This window comes from Nematolebias whitei, chromosome 17 (genome assembly GCF_014905685.2).
Source record: "Nematolebias whitei isolate Nwh7 chromosome 17, NemWhi1, whole genome shotgun sequence".
Classification (NCBI taxonomy): domain Eukaryota; kingdom Metazoa; phylum Chordata; class Actinopteri; order Cyprinodontiformes; family Rivulidae; genus Nematolebias; species Nematolebias whitei.
The window spans coordinates 37,099,248-37,115,980 of record NC_056514.1 but is presented as its reverse complement, the minus strand read 5'-3'; the positions used below and the strand labels follow the sequence as shown (position 1 = coordinate 37,115,980).

At 40.7% G+C, this 16,733-nt stretch overlaps 2 protein-coding genes and 1 non-coding gene across 3 annotated transcripts in view; 2 read left to right on the top strand and 1 right to left on the bottom strand.

The window, feature by feature from the left end:
* Positions 1-1,188, top strand: part of LOC119423817 (plexin domain-containing protein 1-like) — a 23,800-nt gene extending 22,612 nt beyond the window's left edge. The window contains exons 12-13 of the mRNA XM_037691229.1: positions 738-898; positions 992-1,188. Coding sequence (XP_037547157.1) covers positions 738-898; positions 992-1,117 — 287 coding nt within the window. The 3' untranslated portion in view covers positions 1,118-1,188. The remainder of the gene's footprint in view (positions 1-737; positions 899-991) is intronic.
* Positions 1,189-3,758: 2,570 nt separating this feature from the next.
* trnac-gca lies at positions 3,759-3,830 on the bottom strand. Its single transcript has one exon. It is a non-coding gene; the product is annotated as a tRNA-Cys (tRNA).
* Positions 3,831-4,758: 928 nt separating this feature from the next.
* Positions 4,759-16,186, top strand: lasp1 (LIM and SH3 protein 1). Its single transcript, XM_037691228.1, has 7 exons — positions 4,759-4,827; positions 6,101-6,195; positions 8,232-8,316; positions 12,137-12,244; positions 14,008-14,077; positions 14,163-14,245; positions 15,770-16,186. The coding sequence occupies exons 1-7, from the start codon at positions 4,759-4,761 to the stop codon at positions 15,941-15,943; spliced, it is 684 nt and encodes a 227-aa protein (XP_037547156.1). The 3' UTR covers positions 15,944-16,186.
* Positions 16,187-16,733: the final 547 nt, after the last annotated feature.

The window sequence follows — 16,733 nt, the reverse complement described above, 5'->3', positions numbered from 1 at the left end:
CCCTCTTACAATGCTGTGATTGCTAGTATCACTCAGCCCTCTGTGAACAGTAAACAGCCATCAGTGTGCTAATGATCCATTGTTAGGCTGATGGTCCTTCTTGAGCATGTGATCAGCTGGTTTTGGTTGTCAGCAGCAAAACTGGTTGATCCACTCTGAGAAGGTGCTATTTAAGAGACTGAGCTGAAAACAGCTCCTCAGACTGAGGAAGTCTTTCGGATGAGAGACGAAACGTTTCTACATTTTTTTTTCTTTTTTTTTTAATTTTTTTTTTTTTTTTTTTGAATGTCCAGAGGACCAGATTGAACTTTTTTGGATTTCTATCCTTTGGTTCAAACAGTCGTATACTGTCATCAGGTGGTCAAAAAAGGTACTTCACTCCAAAGAAATAAACATTTCTTCTAAAATTTGACAATTAATTATTGTTAAATTACAAAGAATTTTATCGTTTATCGCAATAATTTCTGAGACAATTAGTCGCCCAGCAAAATTTGTTATTGTGACCGGCCTACTCATTCCTAATCTTATCCATCCTTGTCACTCCTAAGGGGAACCTCAACATCTTCATTTTTGCCACTTCCAGTTCTGTCTCCTTTCTTTTTGTCAGTGCCACTGTCTCCAGACCATACAATGAGATAATGCAAGAATATCCAAAGAAGCAAATGTTAATAAAAGTTTACTTAGTGTTGTCTCACACAAACATATATTTTTTAGCTTAATCCTTTTTTCTTTTTCAGATTTACAGACGGTTCCTCCGCACCACAGCGGGATAACGGAGAACACGGCCATCATAGCAGGTGTAGTCGCTGCATTGGTTCTGCTCGTGACCTTGACCCTGTTGGCTGTTTACTACATCAACACACACCCCACGATTGCTCCACCTTTCTACCTCATGCAGGTAATAAAATAAAACAAAAAAAAAAACCCACCCGTTCACACAGTTCGTGAAGTTTAACCCTCCTCACTTTTTGTTGTTTTATTTCTTTTTTAGCGACGAACAAATAACTACTGGCCCTCCATGAAGTTTCGCAACCAGAGCTGCCACTCCAGTTACGCTGAGGTCGAGCTCGGGGTTCACGAGAAGGAAGGTTTCATTGAAGCCGAGCACTGCTACTAAACGGGCCAGACTTGTGATGAAAAGGTTCCATCTTGAGGACTGTCCATAATAAAGTGGATAAATACGAACATTCAGGCAGATCACCGACACAAGATGTCCTTACTCCAACCTTTGTGGCTGAACAGTGTTTACTGTACCTGCTCGCCTTGTCAGCTTTCTGTTTGTTGCTGTTTGCCGTCACACAGGGGTCTAGTTATCCAGGGGTCTAGTTATCCAGGGGTTGGAGGGTCGGACAGGATGATGACAAGATGGAAAAGACTAACTGTCCAAAACTTATCAATGCAAGGACGTGTCAGGGAATCGATCAAACAAGCCTTCATACTGCAATCTGTACAGCTAACTCTGTATTTCTGTCATTATCTATTTTATTGAGTGTTTTGAATTTTTATTTTTGGTTGCTTGTTTCATGAAACTTGGAGTGTCGTTCATAAAAACGCCTGGTGGACTTATCTACAAAAGTTATCTATATATAAAATTGATAGTGAATATACTGATCAACTTGGACTTCTTTGGGACTAAATATTGTATGAATGGATTCTAGTGTTCAAGATTCCTCCGAACATTTCTGTTTAAATGTCTTCTAATAAAAGCTGATGATTGATACTGATCTCATTTGATGGAAATCTGACAACAAATGAACGACTGTTTTGATCAGATCTGTGAAAAGAGTCAGTTTGGTGTGAAACAGTCAGGACTTGGGTAAATTGAGCTGAAGTGTTTTAAATTAAGTCTTAATAGCATTCAGCTCTGCAATGAGCTCGCTATGGCATGAGCAAAAGTTTATATACAGAAATTATATTCCATCTAGAATGCATTTACTAAATATTACAAATTCAGTCATTGATTTCCCATCAGTGTAAACAGAATGGGCTCCCAAAGCTGAAGCGTAAAGGTTGAACATGCAAAAAATAACTTAAAGGTGGCAGCATTTGACAAGAAAATGTAGAAAATTAAAAAATTCTTGAGTACAAAAAGCAAATGACTGTAGGAATCATGAATCATGGACACAATAAAGAGAAACAGAATCTCAGTGGAGGGCATGACTTCATGTATCCCAGGGGTGCCCAAACTTTTCCATGCCATGCCCCCCGCAAACAGCATTAGCTTCTGGTTGAGGCCTACGCTAACAAACCCACAAATAATGCTACAAAATATGTAAATAAACATGAACTTTTAGAATGTTTTAACTTTTATTAGCTATATTTGATTAATTATTACCATTGCTGAGCATAAACATGTTTTAATTAACGTGTTTTAAACACTATTATATTTCCACTGGAAGAAAAAAAATCAACTTTTCAACAAATTGTTGACCAGAAGAACAAAACAAAAGAAATCTAACCTCTCTCTCTCTCAAGTGTGCTTATCTGGAAATGTCAACTGCAGATTGCCCTAGTGGGCAATTATTATTATTAATATTACTATTTTCAGTTCAGGGTCAGTTCCTCCAAATCCGAGGCCGTAGTCTTGAGCTGGAAAAGAGTAGAGTTCACTCTCCGAGTCGGGGAGGAGGTCCTGCCCCAAGTGGAGGAGTTCAAGTATCTTGGGGTCTTGTTCACGAATGAGGGAAAAATGGAGCGTGAGATCGATAGGCGGATAGGTGCAGCGTCGGCAGTGAAGCGGGCGTTGTATCGGTCTGTCGTGGTGAAGAGAGAGCTGAGACAAAAGGCGAAGCTCTCAATTTACCGATCGATCTACGTTCCTACCCCTCATCTATGGTCATGAGCTTTGGGTTGTGACCGAAAGAATGAGATCATGGATACAAGTGGACGAAATGAGTTTTCTCAGCAGGGTGTCTGGGCTCTCTCTTAGAGACAGGGTGAGAATCTCGGTCATCCGGGAGGGACTCAGAGCAGAGCCGCTGCTTCTCCACGTCGAGAGGAGCCAGTTGAGGTGGCTCGAGCATCTGGTTAGGAGGCCTCCTGGACGCCTCCCTGGTGAGGTGTTCCAGACACATCCCACCGGGAGGAGACCCAGAGGAAGACCCAGGATGTGCTGGAGGGACTATGTTTCTCGGCTGGCCGGACGCTTCGGGATTCCCCCGGAGGAGCTGGACCAAGTGGCTGGGGAGGGGTAAGTCTGGGCCTCCCTGCTTAGGCTGCTACCCCCGTGACCCAACCCAGGAGAAGTGGAAGAAAATGGATGGACGGACTATTTTTTTTTATTTTTGCTTTTTTTTCCCTTCTTCTTCTCTCTAGCTTTCTGGGCCCCCCCTGGCGGGCTGTGGCCCCCACTTTGAAAAACACTGATGTAGCCCACAATGAAACACTGATTTCATATTTTATTATAAACGCTGTCTTTATTAGAAGCAGACACAGCTCCGGCTCTCCGTAACTCAAATTGGGTGGGGGGTGGGGTGGCACTCACCAATTATTATTATTATTATTATTATTATTACTATTATTATTATTATTATTATTATTATTATTATTTTCCGACGTACAGTATTTCTTACGGGTTCTCACATGAACATCAAAATAAACAATGTGATTCTTCCATTCACTGCCAGAGGTACGGAAAGGCTGATAAGAGATTTGATTTAACGACAAAATAACAAATAATTTACTTGAGAATTATGTGTGTGTGTTCAAAAGTTTTCTTAAACGAATTTTCGAAAAACCATATCTCGGTATGGGAAAAGAGGGGGCACCCGGATTTGAACCGGGGACCTCTTGATCTGCAGTCAAATGCTCTACCACTGAGCTATACCCCCGCTGTCGGTTTCAACCGTGCAGCGTTTCCTTATAAACGCTAAAATTATCACGTGATGCGTCTATCGTTATTTTTATGGATTTAAGACATTAAAACACAACAGTAAGGATTTAATTATGTTTTATAAGGACGTATATAAATAAGATTTTACTTTAATTCTGCGTGGCACCAACGTAGATTTACTCGTTGTGTATTTTATGTCCGACAGAGGACGCCCTTCGTTTCCTGTTCCGTCCCATGCTTCGATTTTCAATCTAAGAGACGATCAAACTTAACAAGTTATTCGGTTATATTTTAATAAGCTTGGCTTTTTGTTTTTTGTTTGTTTGTTTTTGTGTACGTATCGCTATTCATAAATTTAGCTTTTAGAAAGTATTTCCAGCGTTGAAAGACTTACTGCGAAGTTCAGGTGCTGCGCTAAACTCCGTAATTTTTACGATCGTTGACGGAAATAAATAAACAAAGGGTTAAATTAATGTACAACAGTATTTGTGCAGTGAGTCAAGTTTAAACATATGGTAACATATCGCATAAAGCGTGTTTTTAACGGATCTTGATAAAGCTTTATCGTATATATTTTTCCACATCTCAAGGAAGAAAAACAACTTTAGGTCATTAAAATAAAATATGTAATATCTTATAGACCACTAGTATTTTTATTGTTCCATTATCAGCGTCAATGCTGTTTTATTTTAATATAATTCTTGTAATTTATCAATGCAGGTTAATGAAAGCTCGTTACTTCAACGGTCAGTGAAGGCACCACGCAGCTCCTCCTTACCTGCGGGTACTGTATATTAACTGGAATGAAATGCTGCAGAAAAGGTCTTCTGCTGCTCGTGTTTGCAAAAACTTTCCCTGTGAACCTTTTTTAATTGATCCTGTTAAGATTTTTAATGTTTTGTATTTTATAGAGTAACCGAGCCAACATGAATCCAGCATGTGGAAGATGCAAAAAACCAGTTTATCCAACAGAAAAAATAAACTGCCTTGATAAGGTAAGATATTACAAATTACTCTCATATTTAGGCATTGATTCTTAAAAGCCAACTGTATTTTGTTGATTTTCTATATTTAAATTGAAGGTTGTAAAAAAAAAAATGCTACAAGTCACTGAGAACAATTTAAATATGCTGCTTCTTAGTGAAATTAAATATTTTAATTCAAATTATTAATCTGTAGTTGTATGCTTTTAAAGGTAAGAGCAAAGGAAGCACTAAAGCATGTATGAGTCTTAACAAATAAGGTAAAAAAAATAAGATTAATGCAACAATTTTTAACTGAATCAATTTAGGAACAGAATAAAGACAAAACAGCCATTAATAAAGCCAATGTATTAATTTATGATATCTGAGGATAAAGCCATCATCCTCTGCCGGCTGTCATGGTTGGGTTACGGTGGTCACAGCTTTCTACCTCCCTCTCTCCAATAACACTTTCCAGTTCCTCCTGGAGGATTCCAAGGCAGTCTCAGGCCAGGGTGGATATAATCCCTGCAGGAAGTCCAGGGTCTGTCCTGTCTCTTCCAAGTGGAATGTGCCTGAAAGACCTCCAGAGGGAGACTTCAGGAGTCACCAGATGCATGAACCACCTCAGTTCACTCCTCGATGAGGAGGAGCAGCGGCTGCACTCAAAGCTCCTTCTGCACTTATGTCATAACACTCCGTTTTAAAAGTAATTTGATATCTGGAGATCGTCTAAGGACCCCCACTTGGTGTTTTGTGAGCCACACTGGGACCTGACCCCAACTTTGAGAACCTTTTATCTGCGCTTGGTGATCATAGAAGATTGGAATAGGACGGGGCGATATGGACCAAAATTAATATCTTGATATTTTAAGATAAATCTCAATATACAATATATATCTCGATATTTTTTTAAATATCGAGCTCTAGAATGGAACATAGATGGAATAATAAATTCTCATCTGTTCTCAAAACTGCATCTCTCGTTTCATCCTACGTTCACAAAACTCCCCCCAACAGAACCACGTCTTCTGCAAAAAGCACAAACCAGACCCTGAGGTTCCCAAACCAGACACTCTGAAACCTGAGATGTGATTTTATAATTACAGGAAGTAGATAATTGTATAAAAGTAGCATTAACGTTTAAACATGTGTTTAAATTTACTGTCTTTACTTTATAAACTGTGCTTATTTTGTAAAGTCAGTCTGTTCTCATCTGTTCCTCGTTCCATTTGGAGGTTTTGCAGTTTTATAAAGAAGCACGCAGAACTTAATATTTATGACTTTTTGCTTCGTTATTTCCCAGTATTGGCACAAAGGTTGTTTCAGCTGCGAGGTCTGCAAGATGGCTCTGAGTATGACCAACTACAAAGGCTTTGAGAAGAAACCCTACTGCACTATGTGAGTGTTCACACCAAACATCGCACCCTGAAAATGGCTGAAACAGCAGGACGGCACCTGATCCAGACTGCATTTTATAAAAGTCTGCATAGAAATGAGATCACGGCATCACAAACATTATAGCTCAAGCTCTCATTGTTTATTAAATTTTACATTAGTGTAATTTATGGGAGGACATTCCACGTTCCTGGAGCTAATTTATACCACCAGGACTTGTCACGGTCGATGCCTCCCTCGCCTGCCGCTCTGCTTGTACGGCACTCGACCTCCATGGTCCTCCTCGCAGATGGTTCACCCACAAGGAGGTGGCATCCTGCCTTTCTATCTGGCTTGGCCCGACCGAGCCCCAGGAGCTGAGGCTCGACCACCAGAGGCTTCCCCCACTGGCCTTCCTTCAAGGAGGTCCCTTGGTTTCCCACAAGGTTTCCTGATTGGATTGATGTTTATCCATCAAGGATTTTCAATTGCTCTTGGTCTGACCCCGTCCCCTCTGGCCTATTTGTCATGGGAGACCCTACCAGGGGCTAATGCCCCATATACCATAGCTCACAGGATCATGGGGGTACTCAAACCCCTCCACAACATTATGGTGGCAATTCTGCAGAGGGCTCGGAGTGGATCTGGTCCTCTGCATAGGGAAAAGTCGGCTGAGGTGGTTCAGGCATCTGATAAGGATGCTTTCCAGGCATGTCCCACTAGGAGGAGGCCCCGAGGCAGACTCAGAACTCACTGGAGTGACTTATCCACTGTGGCTTGGCTGAAAACCTTGGGATCCCCCAGGAGGAGCTGGAGTGTTGCTGGGGAGAGGGAGGTCTGGGTTTATTTCTTGGACCTGTTGCCTCTGCGACCTGACTGCAGATGAGCCATATAAGATGGATGTGTAAAGGCTCCCACATACTCAGGTGGACCTCAGTCCACGGAGGTCCACGGATTAGACCTGAAGCAGACGCCAACAAGGCGTGTCTGCGCAAAGATAAATTTTTACGACTACGTATGCACACTCTGTGTCGCACAATAAACTGCCCGGCGACGGATTGTTTTGTTTGCGACACCAGTGCATTAAATTTCCCTTCTTCATCCCTGATCTGGTTTAATGGCCTTTTCTTTTGTTTTTTGTCCAAGAGGCAAGTGATCTCTTCCTCCTCCGTTGACTTCATGACTGAAATGGTGAGAAATTAGGGAATTTGTCACGAGTGAATTAAACTCAGGTCCAGCGTGGCTGCAGGAGGGTCTGGAGGTTTCCTGGTGGGCTGGTCTGATGTGTGGGCTGCAGGGCCAGCGCTCCCTGTTTTTTTGTTTGTTTGTTTGTTTTTTGTACTTTTTATTAACAACATATCAACACAGAACACCGCTGCCGCTTGTTGCCAGCTCTCATTTTTATTGTTTGTTTTTTTTGCGACCTGTCAATCAGTCCAGTAGGCGTGTCAGCAAATGACCAATCGGCGATCTCAATTTGTCCCGAAGGTAAACGCCCCTTTCCTGCGGAGCTGGTCTGCAGCCGGTCAGGGTGTGCGCTCGAGTATGATGTCTCAACCGTCTGCGGTCCACCCGAGTCCGTGGGAGCCTTAAATTTATAGCGTTTCTTTTTTTAATCACGTTCGCGCTCCATCATAACACAAGAGGTTTGTTCACGAGACAAATGAGCGGGAGAAACGTCAGCGTGTTGGAAACAGGAAGTGTGAACGTTCACAGCGAATCAGCAGCTTATTTGCTGCTGTAGACTTTTACAGTTTTCTTTTGATTTGGCAGACATTGTTCACGTATATAAATTGGCGCAAAGACTAAATAAAATGGAAAAAACTTAAATGACTTTCTTTTTTTTTACCAGCTGAACTAAGATGCAAGAAAAACATGGCAGCCATGTTATTTCCATTTTCAGCTTGTTCTGTCTGGTCTGAATTGAATTAAGACAATCCTTGAGAGGTTGAAGTGAGTCTAAATGATTATTACCTTTTGACCTCTAAAGACAAACGATTCTTGTTGATTTCTTGTTTTTGTTGTGTATTTTAAAAGACTGTCACTCTTTGTGTGTTCAGGCACTATCCTAAAACCTCCTTCACCATCGTGGCCGACACTCCTGAGAACTTACGTCTGAAGCAACAGAGCGTGCTCAACAGCCAGGTGAGGTCGGGCCTCGGCCTCTTTCCGCTTACTTTCTTTAACTCGTTTCATCACGCGGCTTGTAGGATCTGTCTATAACAGACTATGATGGGATTATTTTAAAAATTAAATCAGAAAACACTCAAACTAAAGCTTTAGTTTGACTTGATTTAGTCAACGTGATTCTATGAACAAAAAAAAAATTGTTATAATCTAAGCTAGACCTGTTGCGATGAACAAATCAATCACATGATAAATTAAATTATCCTCATTTTCATTCATTGGCTTTATCGTTTCTTTGTGTCTCTCTCTTTCTTCTGAAGACACTGGATGACAAAAGGCTCAACTCTGGTGCTCTTCACTGACGCCTCCCTTTCTCTTTTAAAATCTGTTTTAACCGTCCAGAATCGTACTTTTAGATTGCTAAAAACAGTTAAGCTGAGAAGCTAAGCTAACAGGCCGACATCGGGAAAAAACCTTCGTCTTGTCGAAGTTCCAAAATTCACGGTTGAAACCAGTGCCTTCGTGTAAAAAGTTGTTTCTTCTGCAAAAAGTAGCTGAGAACTTGTTTACTGATTTTTTTTAAAAGCTTTGTGTGAAAAATGCTAAAGAGCTCAAACCACACGGAGCGGCCGCCATTTTGAGAACCAAAAAAAGGAAGGAGACAGCCCATGTCACGTCAAGGGGCCTCCCTCCCAATTTTCCTAAAGAGACACGCTGCTCGCTCCCTCACTATCCCTCCTTCGGTTCAAACAGTATTATACTGCCATCAGGGAGTCAGAAAGGTACTACACTCAAAATAAATTACCAACATTTTTTCTTAACTTTGACAATAATTACTAATTATTGTCAAATATCAAACAATATTATCGTTTATCGCAATAATTTCTGAGTCAATTAATCACCCAGCAAAATTTGTTATCATGACAGGCCTAATCTAATTTCCCGTTGTTTCATAAAGCGCTACAATTTATATTTTATCACAAGAAGGTGGAAAACAAATCATAAATAGTTCATTTGAATAACTGTGCTACAACAAAGAGCAACTGTACTTTGTTTTTTCATTTTTTGCAAAATGACATTTTGTTGTGGGGATCTTTCAGCCTAATTCAAGATGGCCACCACAGCTAACGTTAGCAAACACAAAAATGTCTATAAGTCAGTCAGTTTTCCAAACGTAGAGCTAAATCTTGTTGTGGTAGCTGAGTCATCTCCAACACAAACTTCAAGCACTAAATGATAAAAACGTAAATCATGAGGTTGGATTAAAACAGATTTAACTTCATTTCTTGAGATAACTTTATTCTTTCAATGAGTGTTAGATCTTTGAACATCAGAACTTTATTCTGTTTGGTCGTAAAGCCCACGTGATGTTTGACAACAGGGATGATACAATAAGTTCATCCGGAGCGTTTCCTCCAAACTGCAGCTTTTTGGGAGACGTCCAGAAACCATAAAAGAATGTTCAGGAGCTCCTCACTGCAGCTGCAACAACACGAACGCCTCAACGCTCCGCGTTCGCTTCAAATCGCGTCAAACACGAAAAACAAACGGATCCTTCAGATTCAAACGATAGCATGGTGAGCTGACAGCAGCCGAAAGCTACAGCAGCCGAAAGCTGCTTCAGTCTCTCATTCTCATCCAACCTTCTCATGTCTCCATAACCATAAAAGTCTCTTTCTGTGGAGCAGCATATCCTCATAGCAGGAACGTGACTCACTCGTGTGTGTGTGTGTGTGTGTGTGTGCGCGCGCAAGGATTTCGGACTTACTTTAAAATAAACACTTGTGCTTTGTTTAAAGCTGCAGACGCTCCCCCAGAGTTTAAACTCACAGGAAACTGATAAATTGTCACTTAAATCCTCACACGACTGTTTTTATGGGTTTCAGCGTTGTGGACAGTTAAATAAATCTGTTAAACCGTTGTTGTTGTTTTAATTTATCCTTGAATTCCAGTTGAAAATAAACACTAAAAACCAACAGGAGAAAAGGATTCACCGTGGCTGCTGACACCCACCCTGGGAAAAATTATTGAGGTTCTTTCTTTGGATCAGCCGATGCCTCAGTGCGTTAACATTACTCACAGTTTGTGTCGTTTTCACACTCCACAACTTGAAAACTGTGCAAAATGGATATGAGGATGTGTTGTTCAATCAGGAATCATGTGCTTCGACTTTTAGTAGCGGTACATCGTAGGACAATAAAATAAAATAAAATCTGGATCGAGTATCGTGACAATGTGACCGCTCCATAAGGACAGGAGCCGATTAATGTTTATTTTAAATATCTGGCAACCAAGCTAGTGAAGTTATTGTTTTTTCCTCATATTTCAGCTCCTTTTTTATTTATTTTACATTTAGAATTCCTGAACATTTGAAATGTTTGTTGAAGTTTATTTTTTCATGTTTGACCAAAGTTGTCAACCTATTGTTTTTGTCAGTTTCAGTATTTTTATTATTTTTTATTTTACATTTGATGTTATTCTCATAATTGCACTGACTGAACAAATTAAAGCCGTGTTGTTTTTACATGTTTGACCAAGCTTGTGAAGCTACTGGTGTGTTTAATGTGCTGTACTGGTGCAGTTTTCAATAAATTTGTAATTCAGTACTTTTATGTCTGCCTTTATAAAACAAATGTTTTAAGTTAATTCAGCACTGTTTTTCTGTATCAGATCGGTATCGACCGATACTAATCCTCAAATATCGGTATCAGAAGTGAAAAAGTGGATCGTGCATCCCTACTGACAATTGATGCTGCACTAGTTTTTCTTTTTTACTTCCTCCCACAACCTTCAAAGTACATACCGTATTTTTTGCTGTAAAAGTCAAACCTTTTTGCTTAAATTAGCATAACCTGTGACTTACACAGCAAAGCAACTTATTTAATTTTTCTTCCCATATTTATAACCCAATTTTTGGCTAAGATCTGATTATGTCATTCATTCTGACATGGAAAATATTGAACACTACTATTTTCAGCCACTAGAGGGCACTTGACTAATATGGCAAGTCAAGTGTCTCAATAATAAGCAAAAGTGGCTATTAATGAGACACTTGACTTGCCATACGAAGCCACCTTCGTCTCGCTCTGGAACTCCTGGAGCAAATCAGCTGCATTTCGCTGCGCCGCCCAGGTGAAATGCAGCTGATTTGACGATTAAAGTGCATTTATTAAGGAAAAGTTGAACTGAGACACACCTTTACTATAATTTCGAGCAAACAAATAATTGTTTTTAAGTGTTATTCTTGTCAAATTCTTGTTAAAGTCCTCCCGTGCACGCTCCCGCGGCCGCCATTTGGCAACCAATCGATTTTTGGCACAACACCGGCCCACGTTTCCGGGTAGTCAGCGGTGATGCGTAATAGATGCAACTGATACGGCAAAGCAACGTGTACGGCGGCAGTTACGATAAATTATACATCAAAGCGTAGACATTTTTGCCATCTTTCACCCCGAGTGACTCTCACTGCTGCAAGACTTACAGCTCCCCTGAGTACCAAGAGCTTCCATAGACTTCATGTATATTTGAGTTAGTCCCTTTAAAACCAGAAACAAAGGGTTTTTCCAACTTATATCTCCAACACAAAACTGTACATACATAAAAATTTGCACGCGTGACCAACAGAGTCTTCTGATACTCGCGGTTCAAGAGTTTATGAGCTCCGACGCTTCACGACTTGATACAGTCAACTCTTTCAGTAAAAGCCGGATGATGCGACCTCTTGTTCTAATAGAAACGATGGCTCGATTCAGAAACGGTGGCCTCTGAAACCAAATCTCTGCATTGATTTCAAGTATACGTTATTAAATCTAAATATTCCTGTAACATATGCTCACAGGCTCTGTACAAGGAGGAGTTTGAGAAGAACAAGGGGAAAGGTTTCAGCGTGGTGGCCGACACCCCGGAGATGCAGAGACTGAAGAAGACTCAGGACCAGATCAGTAACGTGAGTACGACTCTGGTGTTTCTGCTCACTCCTATGTTAAAATCACAAATTTATAGGGATGCACAATATTGGCTTTTTGGCCGATATGCCGATATGTTAAAATAACTGATAACCGATAACTGATACCAATACAGATTTTTCCCCTAGATCTACTTACAGAGACTACATAGTTTTATCTGCTGTGGAATTAAAATACTGTAGTCCCTCGCTTCTTCACTGTTTGTTTATCGCGGACTCGCTCTATCGCGGTTTTTCAAAATAAGATTGGACATGACACACAATTGGCTGATTGATGAATGAGCCGCATGATTGGCATGGAATTTTTATTTAAAACAAATTATTTTAAATTATCTAGCACCTGCTGCACATTTGTGCAGCCAAGAGCTGCAGACAAAGCTTCCTCCTGCAGCTTTGTGCAGCCCACACTGCTGGATAAACTTCCTGCTGCAGCTGATCAGCTGATCGCCATGCAAAGCATAGAAGTGAGCGTGGCCAAAAGCGCTTGCAGCTGGCTAAGAACAGCAGAGGCAAGGAGCTGAAATCATGACCTTATGTGCTCTTTTAGAGCGTTTAGAAACTTTGTTTAGAACATTGCAAGCATGGAAAGGGTTTAAAACACCTTTATATATATATATATATATACATACATACACACACTAAAATAAACTACTACTTACTATTTGTACTACTACGTCGTGGTTTTCACTTATCGCGGGGCTTCAGGGTACGGATCCCCTGCAATAAACGGGGGACTATTGTACATTATTCTGCAGGTCTTTGTCAGTTTGGCCTGCTACCAAAAAGGGGCTGAAAATGATGCAACACTTCAACTTGGATTATGTTTAATGTCAAATTTGTTCATGACATTTACTCTAACACAATGACAACACTCGAACAGTGCAAATTTGTAAATTGTCACAAATCTAAACTCGAACGGTGCGCGTGACGTCATAACCTTGTGCTGGCACTACAAGCATCCTTGTCACTGGGTTGTCATACAGCGCCTTTCATATTTATATATATAAAATGTATATAAAATATATATGAACAGCACCTTTTATATCAGTGAGTTATTTTGATGGAATGGCCGATGTCCGATATTTAACTTTATCGCTAACATCGGCCGATACCGATACCATGCCGATAATATCGTGCTTCCCTACAAATTTGCTAAACAAAAGCGGCAAGCCTGCTCATTTTTTCCATTGGCCAAAAAGGTGGTGCAATACAAGCGTTCGTTTCAGGAGGATTTTTAGATACAGGCGTATAAAATCGTGAGCGGAAGAGAGCAGAAATGTGCTGGTGGTGAAAGGATCCTGCAGAGACGCAGAGGCACATTTCTGACATTTCTCCCCGTCCACCGAGGAGCAGCTGCCCTATATGGTCAAAGTCTCTCAGCTGTGGACACAAACCCAACACACACACAAATACCACACTGAAACACATTTCCATTTGCTCTCATGAGAGCCCCAGTTGCAGAAAGGAATGATGGGTAATGGTCTATAAGTCAAAAGGGCTCCATGTTGTTTTCTTTCTTTCCCACACCATCCTGTTGCTGCTTACTCCTCCTGAGGGATAAAGACACAGTTAGAGGTTTTTTCTCCTCGTGTTTCCTCCACCTCCTGTTCCATTAATGACCCAAATGTTCTGCTGTCCTTAGTGCCTTTGAACCTCCTAAAAAGCAGGCAGAGCGTGTTGGGGTTGAACAGCTGAATGCAGGAACTCGGTGCCCTCTTGTGGACTTAAAGTTCTCGTCTGTGCAGATAAAGTACCACGAAGAGTTTGAGAAGAGCAAGGTCCGAAGCGACGCACCTCCTCCCGAGAACAGACAAGGTGAAACACGCCTGTACCTGCTTCAGCCCTCCTGTTCATTTAACTCTGAACGTGCGCGTCACCGTTCATGTCTGTGTCTGTGCAGACGGCGAGGAGTCGAACCCGGAGAGGTTCAGCCAGCCTGCGGGACAAGCGCGCCCTGCTGCTGTAGCTCCACCTGGTGGAGGGGTAGGATCACTGCACAAACACTTAATTTTATCAGCAAAATGAGTGTTTTATGATGCAATGCTTGCACTTGTGCACAAAGCTCATGTCTAAAAACTGATAAATTATGTGTTGGGGGTGCTCAGTGGTAGAATGAAATGAAAACGGTGAATTTACAGATTTGCACGTTTAATTCACCTACCTGTATGACTGACGGGTAAAAAACCCACTGAAGATCATGTCTATGAGTCATAAAAAAAAAATTAGGTGAACTATGTAAAAATTAAAGAGACTTAAAACAAGAAAGTTCATGCTCAATCATCCAGGTATCAAATCCATTAATTCTCAGTCAGGTCATCTGGACAGTTTATTTTTTTATAGAGCCGTTTTGCCCTCTATCCAGAGGGCTTCATCAGTCTGAGGAGTTCCAGTAAACTGTTTCCCCATCAAGCAGTAAACTCCTCAAGTGGACCAACCAGTTTGCTGGAGCTAAGATGGTTTCTGGGGGTCGTCCTGTCCCCCGTCGACTCCTCCCAGGCAGGCAGCCGCAGCCAAAGTGGTTCCAGGCAACTGACTGATGAAGCCCTCTGGATAGAGAGCGAAACGTCTATCAAAAAGCAGTTCAGTTTTCATCCAAACATCAGTTATGAGTTCAAGCAGAAAATGTCTTAAATTTAAACCTGATTGGAGGAAGACAACTGTTCGTAACGTTAATTTTGTTGCAGTCCCACGTTTATATTTTTAATAAATCCACTGTGTAGAACCTTTAAGGGTAAATGTGTTGCATTGGAACATCCGATTACTTTGTTTCCTCTTGCAAGATGACAGACTTTCATATATTCATTCAAAGTCATTTTGACTCACTTTGCAAACTTTTCCATGCCATGGCCCCCCCTTGCAAAACCACAAATTATGGTATGAAATGTGTAAAGAAACAAAGTTTTAACTTTAATTCACTATATTCAATTATTACAGGCGCTGAGCCTAAAATGTTTTAAACACCATTATATTCCCACTGGAAAAAAAATTTTCAACAAATTGTTGACCAGAAGAACAAAAAAGAAATTAACCTCTAAAGTCTGTTCATCTGGAAGTGACAGATACAGATTGCCCTGGTGAGCAATTACCATTTTTTATTTTTGCTTTTTTTTGTCTCCCTAATCTCTTCAATTTTCTGGGGGGGCTGCGGCCCCCAGCGTGACACTTCATAAATTCAGATAAATATAAGCAAGTGTCTTTGTGACGGGCTACTGGTACCAGTGAGCCCAAGAACCTAATTTAAAGTTACGTTTGTTGCCAAATCGTCTTGAGTCTCAACGCAGGCTCATATTTTGGGTTTAGGAGCTTTCTTCAGTTTAAATGGGTCACAGGTCAGAGTTCGGATCAACAAGGACAGAATCTGAAAACGGTCATGTGTGAACTAAAAGTCCAGCGCAGACTTCTCCAAATGATTTTCCTCCAGGCTGTGTGAACTGATGAACGAGTGTTCAGCGGTGAAATGTTACCCACATGAATCCTGCTCGTCACTTCCTGTTTCCTGTCCTTCAGAGGCACTTCCAGGCGCTGTACAGCTACACGGCAGCAGAAGCGGACGAAGTCTCCCTGCAGGAGGGCGATCTCATCCTAGACGTGGAGCAGATCGACGAGGGGTGGATGTTCGGGTGCAACCGGCGCACGGGGAAGCGGGGCATGCTCCCAGCCAACTACGTCCGACCAGTTTGAGACGAGAAACCAGCCAAAACATCCACTTCCTGTTGTGGGGGTTGAAATAGTCTTTTGCAAACTAAAAACGCCAATCACTGAAGGTTTCCTGCAGTTTTGTTTGAATTTAATTATTTTGTCTTTATGAGTTAAGGGAAAATAAAGACTGATTCAGGAGGAAAGTCTGAAATGGAAAAAGTTTAATCAACGAGGAAGTGGGTGAACCGACAGCACATTTCATTTTCCAACAGTAGTTCAGATAATCAGGCAAAATTCACCTTATGGTCATTTTATGTAGAAGAGCTGATCTAGTTGACTTTCAAGTATCAAGGTATGAATTTAATTTACATTGTTACAATTAAGGTTTTATTGCATTTACGGTTTAGACTTTTGTCTAATTTTTGCTTCATTGTGTAAAATTTTTATATTTAAACGTTCAGCCCAATCAGGAACTAAAGGCTATGAATTTTAACTTGTTAAAAAATATTTTCATTTCAGTCAAAAACAGGTTTTAAATCAATTTTGCCCCATTTTTCATATTTGATTAGTTTTGCCTTCAATGTTAATCTTCAACTTTAATCTTGCCAATTTTACCCTTCACCTTTTTTGCTAATCTTTAGTTTGCTAAATTTTAGCTAAATGCTAAGTAGCTAAAGTTTTAAGTCAGCTTAACTTTTAGAAACCGTATCCCGTTTTAGCTTAGAGCAATGGTTTTGCTCATCTTAAATCGTTTTTCTAGATTTAATTTTGATATTGCTCATCTAAACTTTGTTTAAATTAAAGCTAGTTGCTTTAGTTTTGATTTGGCTCA